Source organism: Hippopotamus amphibius, chromosome 17, assembly GCF_030028045.1.
Source record: "Hippopotamus amphibius kiboko isolate mHipAmp2 chromosome 17, mHipAmp2.hap2, whole genome shotgun sequence".
NCBI classification, from domain to species: domain Eukaryota; kingdom Metazoa; phylum Chordata; class Mammalia; order Artiodactyla; family Hippopotamidae; genus Hippopotamus; species Hippopotamus amphibius.
In genome coordinates this window covers 56833501-56851583 of record NC_080202.1, presented here as the reverse complement: position 1 = coordinate 56851583, position 18083 = coordinate 56833501, and the positions used below count along the sequence as shown (strand labels likewise).

At 42.2% G+C, this 18083-nt stretch overlaps 1 protein-coding gene across 5 annotated transcripts in view; it reads left to right on the top strand.

The window, feature by feature from the left end:
* Positions 1–617: 617 nt before the first annotated feature.
* Positions 618–18083, top strand: part of UNK (unk zinc finger) — a 33496-nt gene continuing 16030 nt past the window's right edge. Inside the window, exons 1-4 of one of the 5 annotated variants that reach the window (XM_057715962.1) lie at positions 977–1116; positions 5374–5631; positions 5924–6089; positions 6216–6318. In XM_057715962.1, the coding sequence (XP_057571945.1) occupies positions 6260–6318 (59 nt within the window). In that variant the 5' untranslated portion in view covers positions 977–1116; positions 5374–5631; positions 5924–6089; positions 6216–6259. Of the gene's footprint in view, positions 1117–1359; positions 1507–5373; positions 5632–5923; positions 6090–6215; positions 6319–7184; positions 16891–18083 lie in introns of those variants that run through there. The other 4 variants (XM_057715963.1, XM_057715965.1, XM_057715966.1 and 1 more) reach the window with 4 other exon arrangements.

Here is an 18083-nt window from a genome sequence, read left to right as displayed (position 1 = left end):
GGAAAACAAAGTTAAACGACGAGTCTTAAAATATCTATGAAGAACTTCACCCAACAGGCGGGAAGTGGGGAGTAGACATTTTCCCCAGTAGAGAGAGGCTGGCGTCCAGAGCAGAAAACTGGAGTGGATTATAAGCCGCACTCCCTACTCAAACCCAGGCCATTCCTCTGGACACTGTGATGCTTCTCGACGGCTCTGAAATTTGCCAGTGTACCTGAGACTATGCTAGACGGAGATTAAATTCGTCCTTGGCCCTTAAGGTACTGGAAACAAGTTGGTCAGGCCAGGTGTCGAGTTGAGAAGGGACCCAAGCCGTGGAGTTCCAGGTCTCAGGGCTGGTAAAGGTTTATGGAGCGCCTCAGCAAAGGCGCGGGAACGGACTACTGTGTTGTGTAGGTCTTCGTTAGCAAAGCTTTCTCAAGCTGACTTCCAGCAGGCTGACTTTCCTTCACGCCTCTCAGTTTGGTCTCGCTGCAGGAACGAAGATGTTGGCAGACGCCGAGTGCCTGCAGCTCAAAGGCCCACTGCTCGGGGCCGGCATCAGAACCGAGCCCAGGCTGTGCTAAGTATGGAGGCGAGGTAATTATTACACTGTTGGCAGTGAAATTACACTTGGAATTGCTTCACAGCAGTCGTTAGGCCCTCCGTAGTTCTGGGCCTCTTCTACTCCAGAGGCTGCAATTTCAGGGAAAGGTTCCCCTACGAACCTCGAAACGCGCTGTTAAGAAGAAACGCAGCCGGACTGCAATCCCCAGAAACCGTCGCGGGCCCTCAGCATCCGGGACACCGTCTGCAAGGATCCCTGGGTATTGTGGTCCGTTCCTTCGGCAGCAACCCTCTCCTGACGGTAAAAGTCCAGCCGAACCTGGGACCACAACTCCCAGCAACCCTTGCTGCCGTGCGGGGGGTCTTCACGTTCTCGTGGCGCGGCGCAGGCGCACTGGGGCCTCGGCGCGGACCGCGCAGACTGAATAATAAAAGGGGAGCGGCGAAGAGGCAGGAAGACAGGACCATGTCGAAGGGCCCCGGGCCCGGCGGCTCCGCAGCTTCCTCGGCGCCCCCGGCCGCTACCGCTCAGGTGCTGCAGGCACAGCCCGAGAAACCGCAGCACTACACGTACGTAGAGCCCCCCCCCCCCCGCCGCGCGCGCACGCCTGACGTCAGCGGCCAGCGTGAGTCACGCGCGCAGGGAGAGCGCGGGGCGGCCTCTCCCTCCCCCCTTCCTCCTCCGGCCCGGCCCAGACCGGTTCCAACCTGCTGGGGCCGGTCCCAACTGCCACCAACCTTTGGTCCGCCGAGGGGCGGGAAGGCCGGTCCCCGCCGCCGAGTGGGGAAGGCGGGAGCTTGGGATGCGGAGTGCACCCATCTTAGGCTGGGCCTTCGAGGCCTAACCGTTCCCCAGACCGTAAAACCACAGTTCCAGGCATTTTGGGGGCGATAAGAAGTCCAAGACGCGACCAGGATGAGTTCCTGAGGGGCCAGCCTTAGACCCGCTTATGAATGACGGTTAGCGTGAAGTCCTGTCAGGCGACCCACGTACAATGCATAGGAGGCCTTTTGTGTTCGTGAGACTGTGTGTCGTCCACGGAGGCCAGTCTTTCTTGAATTCGCTTAAACAGTTGACCCAGCCGAGTCAGGGATCCTGAGGGTGATGGGGTCCCAATATGTCCTCAGCCCCAACCCAAACGTGGCATCAGAGGCAGCCCCAAATGCTGACGCTATGAGAGTCCACTAAGATGGAAAGCCTCTTACTAGGAACTTGCCTGTGTTTAAATGTAGGTCCGTCTCTTCTTTTTATAATAGGTCCTTTCAAGGCACTTCAGGCAACTACGCAGTGCTAGATGCTTTGGGAGAAAGAAAGGGAAAAAGAGGCAGGGCCTCCTTTCAGCACAGTGTTGGTTTCCATTTTCCCTGATGCTCTTTGAGTGCCTCACATCCCCCTGGACTCCCAAGTTGTGTGCAAGTTTAGAAGGATCCCCAAGTGCACCTCAGTCTTGCTGCAGATTTGGAACCTAGGGGTTGAACAGCCCTTAAGGGGCGCACGGTAATGCTGCTTGGTGACCCAAGAGCAAGAAGCATGCGTTGCAGTAGAAAACTAAAAGTAAACAGGAGGAGCTCTTGTTTGTCATTCACGGAAGTAAGACCCATTGGGAAACTCTTCTGGGATTAGGGAACATCGATTTTAGGAATTGTATTGGTTTCTTTGTGAGAATCTCTGTTATTGGTTCAAATTACGTGAAACTTTTTCTTGACTTCAGTCTGAGTCATGTTAACTATAACTTTTCTAATATGGCCATTTGCATTGCTTTCTTACTGGAGTTCTTTTTGCAATCTTGCCCTTGGTTTTGGTGAGATGGTCTTATCTCAATTCAGTGATCAGATGAATGGTGTGGTCAAGCAACAGTATGGCCTTGATTTGGAAATCTGCAAACCTCACATTATTGGAACTTATTTATAAGCTCTGGTTGCTCAGATCACGTTTTTTCAGTAAAATACCAGTAGCATTTTGAGTAATGTAAATCTTGATTTCAGCAACCTGTGTTGTATTGTCATTGAGTATGCAATGGAATCTGTATTAGAAAAGCTTTCTAATCAATTTGGAATTGAGAGATGAAACGAGTCAACAGCTGTGTAAATGTTAGAGTCTTTGTCCTCTTGATGCTCATTTGTTTAACATCTGTCTTTCCATTCCTTGCGGGGTAAGTACAGAGTAATCAGTCTGGGCTCTTGAAGTGGCTTAGTAAATCAGCAGCAGCAGATGAAAAGCCCAGGCCTGAGTGGGTGGTTGGAAGTGTTCCCATCTCTTTATTTTCTGTTACCTGTTTGTGTGTGTTTGTTTTTATCTCCAAAAAATCAGAGATAGACTTCAGTTGTCTTTCTTGGTAGATTTATGGGCATTCAAAAACCTTGATGATTTGTAAAGCTTCATTCCCTTGTCATCCAGGTCTGAGGAGCAGGGAGCGTGAGGACACCGATGGTATCGCCAGTACACTTGTTGGCTTTGAATTTATTTATTTATTTAAGGTGAACCCATTTGTTGTCCTTGGGGGTTAGGAGACATGAACATTTTAATTTTGATTTCAATATTTACTGTAAAATTTTGAGCTGCCCAGCATTCTCTTCATTCTCCTTGGTAGCATGAATTTCCAGAATTTGTTCCAATCTGAATATGACCTTATCTATTGCAGTGATTCCATTGTTGAATACAGATATAGAGTCCTTGGGGTTTTTTTGAATGTTTGTATTTTTTTACCTGTCAAATTTTTTTTTTTACCTTTTAAAACTTTATTATACATTAATTACCTTAATTTTGTGTATTTTTTGGTACCTGATGTCATTTGAGGTCATGTGACATGGGTTAATTTTGCGATTTCCAGAAGAAATTTGCATTAGAACTGAATCCCACTCATCATAATGGCAGTCTTGACAGACACAGTTGAATCCATCCAAAGCAAAAATTGTCTTCCTGTTGGCTTGCTTCTTGCCCTTTATTCCTATTCCACAATTAAAGTCCTAGAGTTTGAGACCTTCTTTTCCTAAACCAAGGGGATTATTCATAACGTAGTTTGAAGGGTAATTTTTTTTAAGCTCTAGAATAATCTTACTTTAAGGGAAACTTAGAATTAATCCTTTCAGAAAATCGGTGTAGCAGGCGCTTGTGCTAGGCCTGAGGAATTAAACCCTTTTAGAAATCAGTTATATGAGAATTTCTTCTGTTGTACAGTTCCAAGTATTTGATTAGCACTAAGTAAAATGATAATGTGCATGTATTAGTACTCTTTAATATGAGAACCGCACGACCTGTTGCTGGGTAGTTTGTCTTTTTTTTGTTTTTTCTTTTTCTTTTTTTTCTTGACAAAGATTAAATTTATTTTTATTGGAGTATAGTTGCTTTACAATGTTGTGTTAGTTTCTACTGTACAACAAAGTGAATCAGCTATACATACACATGTTATCCCCTCTTTTTTGGATCTCCTTCTCATTTAGGTCACCACAGTGCATTAAGTAGAGTTCCCTATGCTATACAGTATGTTCTCATTAGCTATCTATTCTATACATGGTATCAGTAGTGTATATGTGTCAATCCCAATCTCCCAGTTCCTCGCACCACACCCCCGACAAAGACTAAATTTAATGCAGCTTTATTTAGAACAAGTCCATCTTATATTTTAGAAGAGTTTTATAAAAACAGATTGAAGAATGGGAAATTTTGGAGCAATTTACATTTTGAAATGTACCTACAAATTTAGCTAACTTTGGGCTTTTTGTTTTACTACATAACAGTTGTTAAAAGTGTATCGTTGAAAGGTCACCAAAAAACCTGCCATCTTTAATAAAATATCCCAGTTTAGGGACTTCCCTGGCTGTCCAATGGTTAAGATCCTGTGCTTCCATTGCAGGGGACACAGGTCCCACAGTTCAACCCCGAGTGGGAACTAAGATCCCACATGCTGCGTGGCGCGGTCAAAAAAAAAAACCCAGTTTTGGGAATTCTCTGGCAGTCCAGTGGTTAAGACTTGGTGCTTTCACTGCCGTGGCCCGGGTTCAGTCCCTGGTTGTGGAACCAAGATCCTGCAAGCTGCACAGCTTGGGCAAAAAAGAAAAAGAAAAATCAGTTTCTGACCTCATTATTTTGACCCTGTAAGAGGATATAAACCTCAAAGATGTTAAATCGTTTTGGGATTCTTTTACCTGCAGTTGGTTCTCAGATTTCTTAATGCTCTTGTATTAACAGAAAATGAAATTCTAGTTTATTGGTGGTTTCTTGGAGCTTTCTAGCCACTGGGTGATTTCTTATAGGCAGACAGAAGATAGATGCTTTATAGCCTCATCTAGCCAGGTGTCATTTTAATTTAGGATTGCTTCCTGGGCGTCTTTAAACAAGAATAATGTAGCAGTACTTCCTGCTACATTAAACCGTTTTGAGGGAAATTTGTTAGTTTATAAGTTATGTAAATATCATAAGCTTCACTTGATTGCATCTGATTGTGTTTTGGAAAACCCGGGCAATGAGCAGTGTTATTATTGCAAATTGCAGTAACATTGTAAATACATTACTAGAGCATAACTTGTTGCACAATGAAAGTCATTGGAAGCATTGCTTAGCAGCCTCAGCAAGAATGAGTTAAATTACCAGTAAACATTTCTGGATCTTGTTTTCTTGTTTATCAAGGAGAACTAATTTCTTGCAGGACAAAAATTGAGAGCTCACTGTAGCCTTCAGACAAGCCCACAAAATTCCCATTAATAAGTATTAAGTGCCCATGTTAAGGGTAGGCTCAAGTTTAGCACCTAGTTGATATTTGCTATAATCTAAATTAATGATTAAAGTGAAAATTTGCTTAATGGTTAAGTTTTTTTGTTTTAATCCAGCTATGTTAGATTCTAAAGAAGGCTTCCCCACAATCCATATGCATCTGCTTTGACTGGTGGTTTCTATCAACCTACAAAGACTGTGGCTTATTGGTGAGGGCAGCTGGACAACTCTTGAGAGCAACTTAGAGAAATCCATCTTGGGCACATTCTATAAAGGAGCTCCTTCTCTGGAAATAGCACCCCAGATAAGTGCACAAAAGCAAGACACCCTCGTGGACCTACTTCTTCCCGCTTTCAACACCCTGCTGCCTGAAGGTGAGGTCTCCTTCCTGTGTGTCTTAGAAGCCATGAGCTCACTTAGGTAATGAGAGGCCTGCAACAGCCTGAGCATCACACATCTGTAGCCTTTCCTACCAGACCTTTGCCTAAAGGTTATTTTTCTCATTAGGAGAGACTCTAGATTAGAAGACTGATATAATTAAGGTTGCATTTAAAACTAGATTACTTTAAATACAGGACTGATGTAGGGATTACTTTCCCAAATGGGGACAATATTTGCTTAATGATTAAGTTTTTCATTTTGTTTTGTTTTGTTTTTTTGATCCAGCTGTGCTTGATACTAAAGGAGGTTTTCCCACATATGCATCTTCTATATTTTGAAATTACAACTATGGACAGTTATGGCTAATCCTAGTAGATTGTCTTCCCTTCTTTTAACACCTTGGATGAATTTTGGGGCACACTAATGTGTTATGTGAAGATGGATGTTGAATGTAAGTTTCTCTGCCATTCTTAGCCAATATATAAAAATTACATTAGCCTAATTGCTAAAAAATGCCAAGGATTTGCATTCAGTATCCTTCTGGACAATGTAGTTTTCTTGTTTTCTTACCATATAGATACTCTATAGATTCACCCCAGCCAGCCATCTTAAAATACCTGCATGGGCAACAGAGAGATCTGCGGAGAAAGTTTGGGTAAAATCATTGCCTATGAAAATAGGTATGAGGTTTATTTTGGGGGGGATGGAAATGTTCTGGAATCAGACTGTGATGATGGTTACACAACATGATGAACATACTAAAAACTACTGAAATGTGTACTTTAAAATGGTGAATTTTTCTGTTGCATATGTTACATCTCAATTTTTTTTGGAATAAAAGGGTTGTTAAAAATCAGTGTGTATGAGTCCCTCCTACTAGAGAGGCCTTAGACATATGGCCTCTGAGGGCTTGGCAGCGTCATTCAGCATGGGAAAGCCTGCAGGTTGTGAAAAGCTCCTTGGCACCCCTTCCCCAGCCTTCTCACTGGCTTCGTCTCCGTATGTCCATTCTAGGCGAATGCCTCCATGTTGTCTGAGGAGATTCTTTTAAGAAGTGAATATTCGGCAAGTTTGAGACTCCCCGTTGTTGGCAGTTGTGCTTTAAATTGTCTCTGAATTGATAATCATTATAAATAACAAGCACACTTTTCCCAATAACTTCGTAAAATGATTTGTGTGTACTTCCTGGTGTGGGTGGGAGGTAGAAGAGGTTGCTGTTCTGCTAAAATGCATTGATTCTGTTCATCAGATATTGTGATGATTGTTTTAACGTTCACATGGGCATTTCTATAAGAACAGGCCATGTGTTTGAGGCATTTAAAATGATATCAATGGCTATAATATTTTAGTTCAAATAGTCACAACAAACTTTTAATATTTTCTCTATAAAATCCCTCAACTTTCACCCCTTTTCTCTTTGCCAGTGTGTAGCATTTGACAGCAGTATCAGGAGCTGATGAGGAAGAGAAGATGGAAAGGAGTCTAGCGACTTAAAAATCTCATAGCGCTCTCTGTGAGGTGACCTTTTTCCTGTCGGTGGCTCAATTTATTTAGGAGACAAAGAAAATACTAAGGCCTGTGATAGTATTGTCACGTCATATCTGAGCTTATTTTCCTTCCTTTCCTTATTCTTTTTATCACGGTTTGCTTTTTGTGTTCATAAGTTGATTCATTTGTTTCCTATTAGTATTTGAAACACCATATGCCACTGTAAGTCCTAACAAAGTGACCTGTAATGAGGAGGGGGAAGGCCTATGTTCCCACCTTCCTGTTAAGTTTTGGCCTATTCACGAAACTACCCCCAGGGAAGAGAGAGAGTTATGCTTAGAAAGGAAGAGGTTGATAAAAACCTTTGGCATGGTGTTTTATGACTTAAAATTTTTAAGTAGTAGTTCTTTTTTTTAAATTAATTATTTTATTGGCTGTGTTGGGTCTTTTATTTTTTTGCTGTGCGTGGGCTTTCTGTTTAGTTGCGGTGAGTGGGGGCTACTCTTCGTTGTGGTGCGCCGGCTCCTCATTGCTGTGGCTTCTCTTGTTGCAGAGCACAGGCTCTAGGCGTGTGGGCTTCAGTAGTTGCAGCACTTGGGCTCAATAGTTGTGGCTCACGGGCTCTAAAGTGTAGGCTCAATAGTTGTGGTGCACGGGCTTTGTTGCTCCGCGGCATGTGGGATCTTCCTGGAGCAGGGATCGACCCTGTGTCCCCTGCATTGGCAGGTGGATTCTCACCCACTGCGCCACCTAGGAAGCCCCTAAGTAGTAGTTTTTATATCTAAGCCTTATTAATTTTGGTAAGAACATTACTATATCTTTTTTATTTCACTTTCACTGCTAAGAAGTGCCAAGCATCTGGTAGCCTGCCAGTTTAGGATTTGTGTCAAACATAACATATATTAGAAACTTGTATTTTCTTATTTAAAACCAAACCAAATAGATTTTACTATTGAACTGAGTATTTTTATAATGAATACATAAAATGAATATTAAATATCCAGGAGAGTATGTTGAAGTTAACGTTTCTGTTTTGTTTTTAGTAACTTATTTTATGGTATTGTAATTATGGCCTGTCAAAAACTCCCTAACATATTTTCAACAGCTTTTAGAGAGTCACTTACGCTTATTTGTTACTACTCTTGTTTTTCCTGTAGCTCAGTTAAGAAAAGCATAGTTAATAGTCAGCATGGTGTTTAAGAGTGGTGGATTGTAGGACCAGACTGTCGGGGTCTGGAGCCCGGCTCTGCTGCTTACTAGCCGTGGGACCTTGGGCAAGTGACTTCCCTGTCAGTTTCCTGACGATACTAATAGTACTTGTGCCAGGGGTGGTTGTGAGGATTAAGTGAGTTAATGTATATAAGGTGCTTAAAACCGTGCCTGGCGCTTAGCACAATGTAAGTACTATTATCAGTACCTGAACAACGCCCAGGGTACTGCTTCTAGTTGCATTGCTCCCTCCTTCAACGACTCGTGGGTCCGTGTTGTCTTCAGAGCACACTCCTCTCTTCCGTATCCATTCCAGTTTCATTTCAGTTGCAGTTCTTAGAGCCTCCATGAGCCTGGTTATATCTTAATAAATGAATTTGTGTTCTAAACGGATCTACTCTTTCAGGGGAAAAGACTTTGTTGTACAGAAACAGTGTTCAAAATAACACATCAATTAAAACCTTTATACTAAGATGTTTGTCAAATTGGGATCTTTTCAGGCCAGCTGTGTACAGGAAAACTTTGAATCAAAACAAGGTGTTATCTAACTTAGGGAAGAATGAACCAGGATATTCAGTACTCCTCACATATTCTCGAAAATCAGTGACATGAGTCGCTGATTACATGAACTTTCCTTAATTTTACTAGTTCTAGGATCCTTAGAGCAAGGAGAAAATTATGGAAAGGAGGAACCAGGGACACCAACGTTGTACTGTTAATGGTTCGTTAGTTCTTGGGCCCAGGACAGCTCACAGGTGTCAGCTCTTTCCCACTGAAGAATGGGCTGAAGTTATTTGCTGGTTTGAGGGTGAGTGACTTCACATGTTTGCTTGCTTAAGTGCCTCTGGCACTTCTACTGTGGGTTCCTGTGTATGTAGCTGTGCCTTAGGATAGTTTCATTGTATCTAGGAGGTTGGTACTGGCCCCAGGGTCTTTGGTTAAAACCCAGTTGTAGGATCAAAGCCTATCTTAAAGATTTAAACAGAAATTCACTAGATGCTTATTTTATTTGCCTAAATAATACTACCTGAGCTTGCTTTCTCTGCTAGAAAGAATGTTCTAAACCAGGATCACTTCAAAAGATAGCACTTTATCAGAATGGTCCAAATATTTACAAATTACCAATTTTAGCTTTATTTGGCGCTGTTTTTTTAAAAAGCCTTTTTTTTGGCAGCTCCTACTGGTGTGGTTATTATGAAGTTGTATGGTTTGTGGGTTATGTTTGGTGTCAGAACAGAATGTGTATGTCTATCCTTACAAACATGGAATCTAGAACTGCTAATAGTTTACCTAAAGCTCTTCAAAAATGAGGAAAGGTTTTTCAGAAAATTGTAAGAAATATTTGTTTTTACACACACACACTTGGATAAGTAATTTAGGATTCTTAATCTGCTGCTTATTCTCCTTGAAGTTAAAAAAGATTTTATTGTCAAACTTAAAAATGAGGAATCTTTGATAAGCCATGAACTACAAGCTCTGTGACTAAGTTTCTTTATAAGAGTTACGTGTGGGGGAAAAGTAGCCAGTAGGGTAACATGAATACAGAAAACAGTAGACTATAGATACGTGTCATTTGAGCTGTTGGACACTGCAGTATTGTCTTTGACAATGATTGGAGCTTTTTGGGTTTTTTGTTTGTTTTTGTTTTTTCTTTCCTTTGCTAGTTTCAGAATCCTATCACATTGTGGCTAGATTTCGGTAAGGAATATTTCAGAACAGGATCATTTCTTGCATTTTAAGATTCTGTTTCCGTGATAAAGCTTGTATATTGCTTGAAATAGATGAAATTCGGATTTAGTGACTAGCTGTAATAAAGATGAACAGTGGTAGCTTAGTAGGGATATGAGTACATCTGTCATGTTGCCAAGTCTCAGCTACCCCTGTGAGGCTCATGAGCAGTGACCACGGACTGGCCAGGAGAGCTGTCGGCTCCCTCTGTTGTCCCCTTTTCCTTGGTTCACAGATTACTGTGCACATTGGGAATCATCAAGTCCCGCGCACACCTGGTGTTGCAGCGCCATCTCTTCCTGTTGCCTTTCCAGGGGCCATCGTTGTCTTGCCTGTGTGCCTTGTTATACAAATCTGACCGTTCTACATACTGTCCAGTCAGACTTTACAAATCATAAGCAGGATGACATTCTAATCGTCGTTTGTTTTACAGAAAGTTTTATCCCAGTTCACTTTTAACTTAGAAGGACTCTTCTAGCTTATTAGCAAGATACATCTTTCATTTAATTTTGGATCAGATAGATTCTCTGTCAAGTTGTCAGTAAAATTGTTGATTTCTTTCCTAACAAGTTTTTTTTTAATCCTAAAAGTAATTAAAGTTACAGTAAAGAAAAGCCATGATAACCACTAAAATCAATACTGGATATATTTTTCTTTCCAATTTTTCTTTCTGTGTATAGTTTACCTAATTGTCTGGTTTTATATATATATATATATATATATACACACACATTTTTTCTCTTTCACTTAATATATCTCTAGTTTGTACCCAGCTTTTGCCAGATACCAGCTTTTGCCAGATAGTGATCTTAATACCTCTTAGTTGTTTGAGGAAACAGAAAAAGGAATTTAATATATCTCTATCCCTACACATTCCCAGCAACAATTACAGACCAAGCCATCACACTGGTTGCTTTTCTAGTCTGCATGTGAGGCTGAAGATCTTAAATTTAGTGTTGAAGGTGAGGAACAAGGCTGTACAGACATTGTGAGGAAGGTAGCTAGAGAAGTTACTGATTTCTTAATTTCCAGAAGCATCTACGTTGCTTCTCTGTGTTTTGCTGGTTTAGTACATAGCTGCTGTGGACCAGACTTGTACCACTTGGGATGCTTTAATGCTTTTTCTTTTTCTTGGACAAACATGTCCTGAACACCTGCTACAAGCTGCCTTTGTGCAGGGTACAAAGATGAATAGACCTGGCTGTATACAAAGCAGTTGAAATCAACTGTCGGGGTGCCACACCAGCTGTATTCATACAGTGTGGTGGAAACATGGAAGAGGGGGTGATTGATACCACTGGGCAGGGGAGGGCAAGAAACTCTCATGCAGAGAGAAGCCAGAAGGGTGATCCAGACACAGGAGCAACCTGATCAAAAGTATGGAGATCAAGGGTGAGAGGAGGCTGTGGTGTTTGAGTGGTCCGTAAACTGTGGCTCGTACACCGAATCTAGCCTGCTACCTGCTTTTGTATGGCCCGTGAGCTAAGAATAGTTTTTACATTTTTAATGGTTGAAGAAGAAGAATAGCTCACAGCACATGAAAATTATATGAAATTTAATTTTGGGGACTTCCTTGGTGGTCCACTGGTTAAGGCTCCACACTTCAAATTGCAGGGGGTGTGGGTTCGATCCCTGATCGGGGAACTAAGATACCACATGTCCTGTGGCTTGGCCAAATAAAAAAAAATTTAATTTTCAGCATTCATAAACAAAGCTTTATAGGAACCCACACTCATTGGTTTACAAATTCCCTATGGCTGCTTTTGCAGTTTAACCACGGAGTTCAGCAGTTCTGATGGAGGCCAGACCGTTGCATTGTTCAGTGCACTACAAATCATGGTGACACAGTTACAGCTTGATAGTGTTTCCAACACCACGTGTGTCAGCATACCACAATGTTTTATTTAGTCTATCACCAGTCCCCAGCTACCACGTCAGAACAAGAGAAGAAGAGAAAAATAGACTTGGAATGTTATGTTTTTAGGGCACAGTGGAGTGTGGATTTTCTTGTCATTGAATTAGCTGGCAAAGTTACCTGTAATTAAAAAGCTGTGCTGAAAGAATCCAGTAACATTACCAGACTACGTAGTTGTCACAATATTCCCAGCTCATAGAGATGCAACGGTCAGAAAAATTAGAAAATTTTAAAGAGACTGTTTCATTACAGCAGAACTTCTTCACGAAAATGAAAATGAGGCTACAACTGAAGGAAGTTCTGAGTGGCTAACTTGTTAGCCAGGCAAGGAAAGCCATTTACTGATAGTGAAGTAATTAAATTATATTAGATTGCAGAAACTGAAGAAATATGTCTGGAGAAAACAAACTTGTTTAAGAGCATTAGCCTTTCAGCAAGAACAGTTTCTCAAAATGTTGAGGTCAATGGGAACAACATCAATAGTCAATTAAAAAACAAGGCAAATGATTTTGTGTGGTTTTTCTTGGCTCTTGATGAGTCAACAGAAGCTACTGTTCAGTTGTTTTATTCATGAAGTCCATGCCACATTTGAAGTGACTGAAGAAGTAGCTTCTATGAATAGTCTACTTAAAACAACTACAGCTGAGGATATTTTCTTTTCAGAAATGTTAAGAAAACCCTAATTCAGTACAACCTGAAGTATAAGCTGCTGCTATCTGTTACAACTGATGATGGTAGGAATATGTGTGGAGCAGAAAAAAGATTTAATTGGACAAATTTACAAAGCTTGTGAGGATGTAAGGTGTTTATAAATTTATTATTTATTTTATTGGCTGTGTTGGGTCTTCGTTGCTGTACACTGGCTTTCTCTAGTTGCAGAGAGTGGGGGCTTCTCTTCCTTGAGGTGCGCAGGCTTCTCTTTGCGGTGGCCTCTCTTGTTGCAGAGCACGGGCTCTAGGCGCGTGGGCTTCAGTAGTTGCAGCACATGGGCTCAATAGTTCTGGCTCACGAGCTTAGTTGCTCCGCGGCATGTGATATCTTCCTGGGGCAGGCATCGAACCTGTGTCCCCTGCATTGGCAGGCGGATTCTTACCCACTGTGCTACCTGGGAAGTCCGGATGTAAGGTGTTTAAAGCCTGTGGTTAGTCATTGTCTTACTCATCAGCAGAGACTGTGGAAAATATTTGAGTCTGTCATGAGTTTTTGAACTGCTAGGATCAGTGATGAACTTTACTCTTGTGGACTTAACCATCCTCAATTCCATGAATTTTTATCAGAAATAGAAGCTGGGGGACTTCCCCGGTGGCGCAGTGGTTAAGACTCCATGTTTCCAATGCAGGGGGCCAGGGTTTGATCCCTGGCCAGGGAACTAGATCCCACATGCATGCCGCAACTAAGACCAGGCGCAACCAAATAAATAAATAAATAAATTTTTTTTTAAGGAAAAAAAATAGAATCTGAATATTCTGGCATGCCCTACTACACAACAGTTTGATAGCTTAGCAGTGGTAAAGTTTTCTTGTGATTTTTTGAGTTCAGGGCTGAGATTGAACTTTTTCTGAAAGAAGAATCATTCTCAGCCACTATTACTGAATGTTGAATGGCTCAGGAAATTAGCTTTTGCTGCAGACTTGATAATGTTTCTTAATGAATTCAGCCTAAAATTTCAAGGCAAAACATCACATATCACTTATACGCAAATCTTATATTGCAGTAATTTTGACAACTAATGTTTGAATCATGAGTCATGTCAAGCTGCTTTATATACTTCCTCTGCTGCCAAAAGTTAAAACAAAGGCGAGATCTCTATTCCTACACAAATTTACCATGGATATGATTTCCAAACCCAAATTATAGTTTGAGCTGTGATTTTGCATCTTGATAGGAATACAAAGGAAATTTCCATGTTTCAAAATCCACGTACCTTTGCAAATAAGCAGTTTACGCCAGACCTTCAATTGGAAGTGATTAAAAGAATCAAGATACAAATAGAATTGTATAAATGTCTTCTAAGACTAATATGCTCAATTAAAGTCATGCTTGTAGAATTAAATTCATGTAGCAGCATTTGGCAGTACCTGTCTATGTGAAAAGACATTTTCAAAGGTGAAATACGTAAAATCTTTTTACAGAATCAGCATTAACAGATGAACATTCGTAACCAATTAGGATGAAAGGAACCCCTGACTTTGCAAATGTTATTCCCGCCCCCCCCAAATCTATCCTTATTAGTAGATCTGTGTTACCAAAAATTGTAGCCAATTATTATTATATTTTCACCAATAAAAAAATTTGTAGAAATTTGTTTTTTCTCTTGCTATGTGATATGTTAAGTACCTGCATAATATCCTCAGTTTGGCCTTTTAGCCCTCAAAGTCTAAAATACTTACTATATGGTCCTTCACGGAAAAAGTTTGCTGACCCTACTGTAGAGTTTAGCTTGCTGTTGGGGAGAGGAACAGGTCCGTGGCAGCAGGGGAGGTAGAGGCAGAGTGAGGCCATGCTAAGCACGATTCTAGAAGCACTGGGGAACTAGATGTGGTTTCTAACATCAGCTACTTTCTCATCGCCTCTAAGTTTACGAGGTTTTTTCTAACAGTCCTCTCTTAATACTCCACTCTTTATTCAGTTTATTCAGACTCTTCCAGAAGAGAGTGAAACACTCGATAAAGCTAGTAAGTGGGACAGCTTGGAATAGGATTTAAAGTTTAGCTGGAGGGAATTCCCTGTGGTTAGCACTCTGTGCTTTCACTGCCAAGGCCTGGGTTCCATACCTGGTCCTCAGGGGACTAGGATCCTGCAAGCAGTGTGGTAGGGCCCAGAAAAAACTAAAAAAAAAAGTTCAGCTGGAAATTGAGCTGGTAACATTTAGCACTTGATTTAACACCTCCTTAAGAGTGATGTAATTTACTGAATATATTGGTTTTGTTGTTGTTGGGTTTTTTAATTAATTTATTGGCTGTGTTGGGTCTTCATTGCTGCAAGTGGGCTTTCTCTAGTTGCGGGGAGCAGGGCCTACTCTGTTGTGCTGGGCTTCTGATTGCAGTGACTTCTCTTGTTGCACAGATTCTAGGCACGTGGGCTTCAGTAGCTGTGGCGCACGGGCTTAGTTGCTCCGTGGCATGTGGGATCTTCCAGACCAGGGCTCGAACCCATGTCCCCTGCATTGGCGGGTGGATTCTTAACCACTGCGCCACCAGGGAAGTCCCTGAATATATTGTTAATCCCTTATGTGTGTCATCACTGATGGTTTAATGAGGCAAGTGATCAAATTTAGATTTCAAGTAGCCTGTTTTAGAATTTTGGAAAGTAAAATTTTTAGGGAAAGGCATTAGTTTTGTAAAGTGGTTTAATAATATGATACTTTATGATTATATTTGTGTAAAAACACTGGGAGAAAATTTACCAAAAGTCTAGTATTATTCATGGTAGGATTAAGATGATTTTGCCCTTTTCTACATTTAAAAATGTTTTGTAAGTGGGCATGTTAATTTCACAATGATCCTTTACATTTATGAATAAACCATTAATAGGATAATTAATATGGTGTCATAAAAAGGAGTGAAAGCTTCGATTGAAAGTCAGCCCCATGTGGGGCAAACATGCAGACACTGCTCCTTAGTCCAGGTGAGGCTCTGACCAGCCACAGTGTCCCTCCAGCCTTCGTTGACCCTCCTGCTGGGAAGGAGGAAGGACGGCTCTTGTCAGCTCTGATAACTCAGGGCCTAGGTGGTTTCTGGACTCATCCTAGCCACAGTAAGTCGCTAAGGCCTCACTGTCTGAAGCTAGTCTGTTCATTATCTTTTGTCCTTGAGCGAGGGCATTCCTGGGAGATGGAAGTGTGAAGAACTGAGCTCTTTGGCCCTGTGCACCGCCCAGATCTTGGAGTGGGGCGGGGGTGGTTGGTGACTTCTCTCCTAACCAAGGATTCCGGCACTTCTTGGTTTTCCTGAGAGCTGGTTGAATTGAAGAGTAAGTCTCAACCTATTTTCTTAGATCTTGTGCTTTCGACCTTTAAAATGGAAAGACCAGTTGGAGCTTAATGGAGACAGTTGTTCGTTTCCACTGGAAATTGTTTCATTTCAATCCAGGAAAGTAGAAAAGAGTGATTTCTAAGTGAGTTTCTCCTTGCCGTCTGAGCACTGCATTGCACAAGGTTGGAGGGGGACAGGGAGAGTGGGAAGTTCTGACTAAACATTTTGGTTCCCAGGTGGTGGATGGTTCAGTTCTGTTAATGACTTAAGCAGAATTTTATAGACATTTCTCTCATTGATTATTGTTGGTTGAAATTGAGTACTCTGCCTGCCTAGATTCAGTCATTTGGCCCCTTCTCTCATGAGAGGCTTTTCTGCAGGACAGTCCACCCTATCCACTGAGTTACGGATTTCCCACACTGTAGTGCTTTTCACGAGGGGATAGGATTAGGCTCCCAGCTCTTAATGTCTTCCTGAGGGCGGCATCATAAAACTGTTGGTATTGCTTTGTGGACTTTGCCCCGTGTGTGACTCCTTGTTATATTCATTCAGCAAACTTTGTCACTGTACTGGGCTCTTACATACTTGTCATCAAAGACTTTATAATCTAGTAATAGAGGAAAATGTACACACCATCAGTATGCAAGGCAGGATAAGGGCTCTAAGAAATGTCTAGAGAAAGTGCTGTAAAAACTTAGAGATGATAACTTAGCTGGGGACCAGGGCAGGAGATGGGGAGTTTAGATAGAGGTCAAGGAAAACTTCATGAAGGTGATGGCATCAGAAGATTCATTACCACTGAACTCGGCCTTGAAAGATTTCTGCAGGTGAAGGAGGGGACGTGAGCAAAGGCAAGGAAGTCAAAGATGTCTTTGCAAGACACCAAGGACTCCAGTGTTACTGGAATCAAGAGAAATGAGGCTGGAAAAGTACATTGGGTAAGATGTGTAGGGCTTGAAATGCCAGGCCAAATAGTTGGTCTTTATCAGTGGCTACTGGTGGAAGCTAAAGGCTTTTAAGAAAGTGGAAATTGAATTTGGGCTCTGGGAAGAATGATGAGCACTGTGCAGCATAAACTAGATACGGGAGAGGCCGGATACAAGGAGACTGGTACCAAGTGCCTGACCCATGGCAGTGGGACTGGAGATGAAGAGGCTTAGAATGAGGTAATTTGCTGCCTCCATGTCTGTCCTCCATGTGACACCCTTGCCAGCTGGAGCCCTTTGGAGCCACAGCATCTGCATGTAGCACTGTGGACGTGGCTGCCCCCGGGAAGCAGGCTTGCCAGGAACTCTCTTTCTCCAAAGGACAGACTGTGCCCAAAGTCACTTCTCTGGACTGCCTCCCTGGGTTTTTACTGAGGCACTGATACTAAGCAGACAGGCACCATTCTTAGGGTTGCTAGATTTAGCAAATAAAAATACAGGATGCCAGGGACTTCCTTGGTGGTCCAGTGGTTAAGACTCCGTGCTCCCAATGCAGGAGGGCCTGAGTTCGATCCCTGGTCAGGGAACTAGATCCCACATGCCTCAACTAAAGATCCCGCATGTGGCAACGAAGATCCCGCATGCCGCAACCAAGACCCTGTGCAGCCAAATAAATAAACAAACAAACAGGATGCCAGTTAGATTGAAATTTCAGATAATGGATAATTTTTTAGTATAAGCTTGTCCCATGAAATACTTGATTTGCCTGAAATTCCAGTTTAACTGGGTGTCCTATATTTAATCTGTCAGTCCTAACTACTTCGCGTTCTTTTCTGGCCCTGGGTTCAGCTTCCTTCGCTCCCATTTCCCGCCTGTTACCTCCTGAATTAGTCTCCTGTGGGTCAGGAGTCAGGTGGCACGTGTGCTGTCCAGGAGAGATCGGTCTAGCAGTTTGGGAGGTTGTTGTCCCAGGGTTTGGTACCTGTGTACAGTATGCAGGGCAGATTTCTGTATATAACCTTGTGTTCTAGTGCCAGAGTGGGTGGGAGAGGCCCTAGGAAGCCTTCCAGGTTTCAGCCTGGTGTCTCAGAATATACCTGTGGCCTGGAGATGATAACCCTGATACTTGGCTCCTCTCACACCTCACCTCCTCCTCATTTCCCTTTCCCAGTTCTTCTCCTACCCCGCTCACATGCCACGAAGGC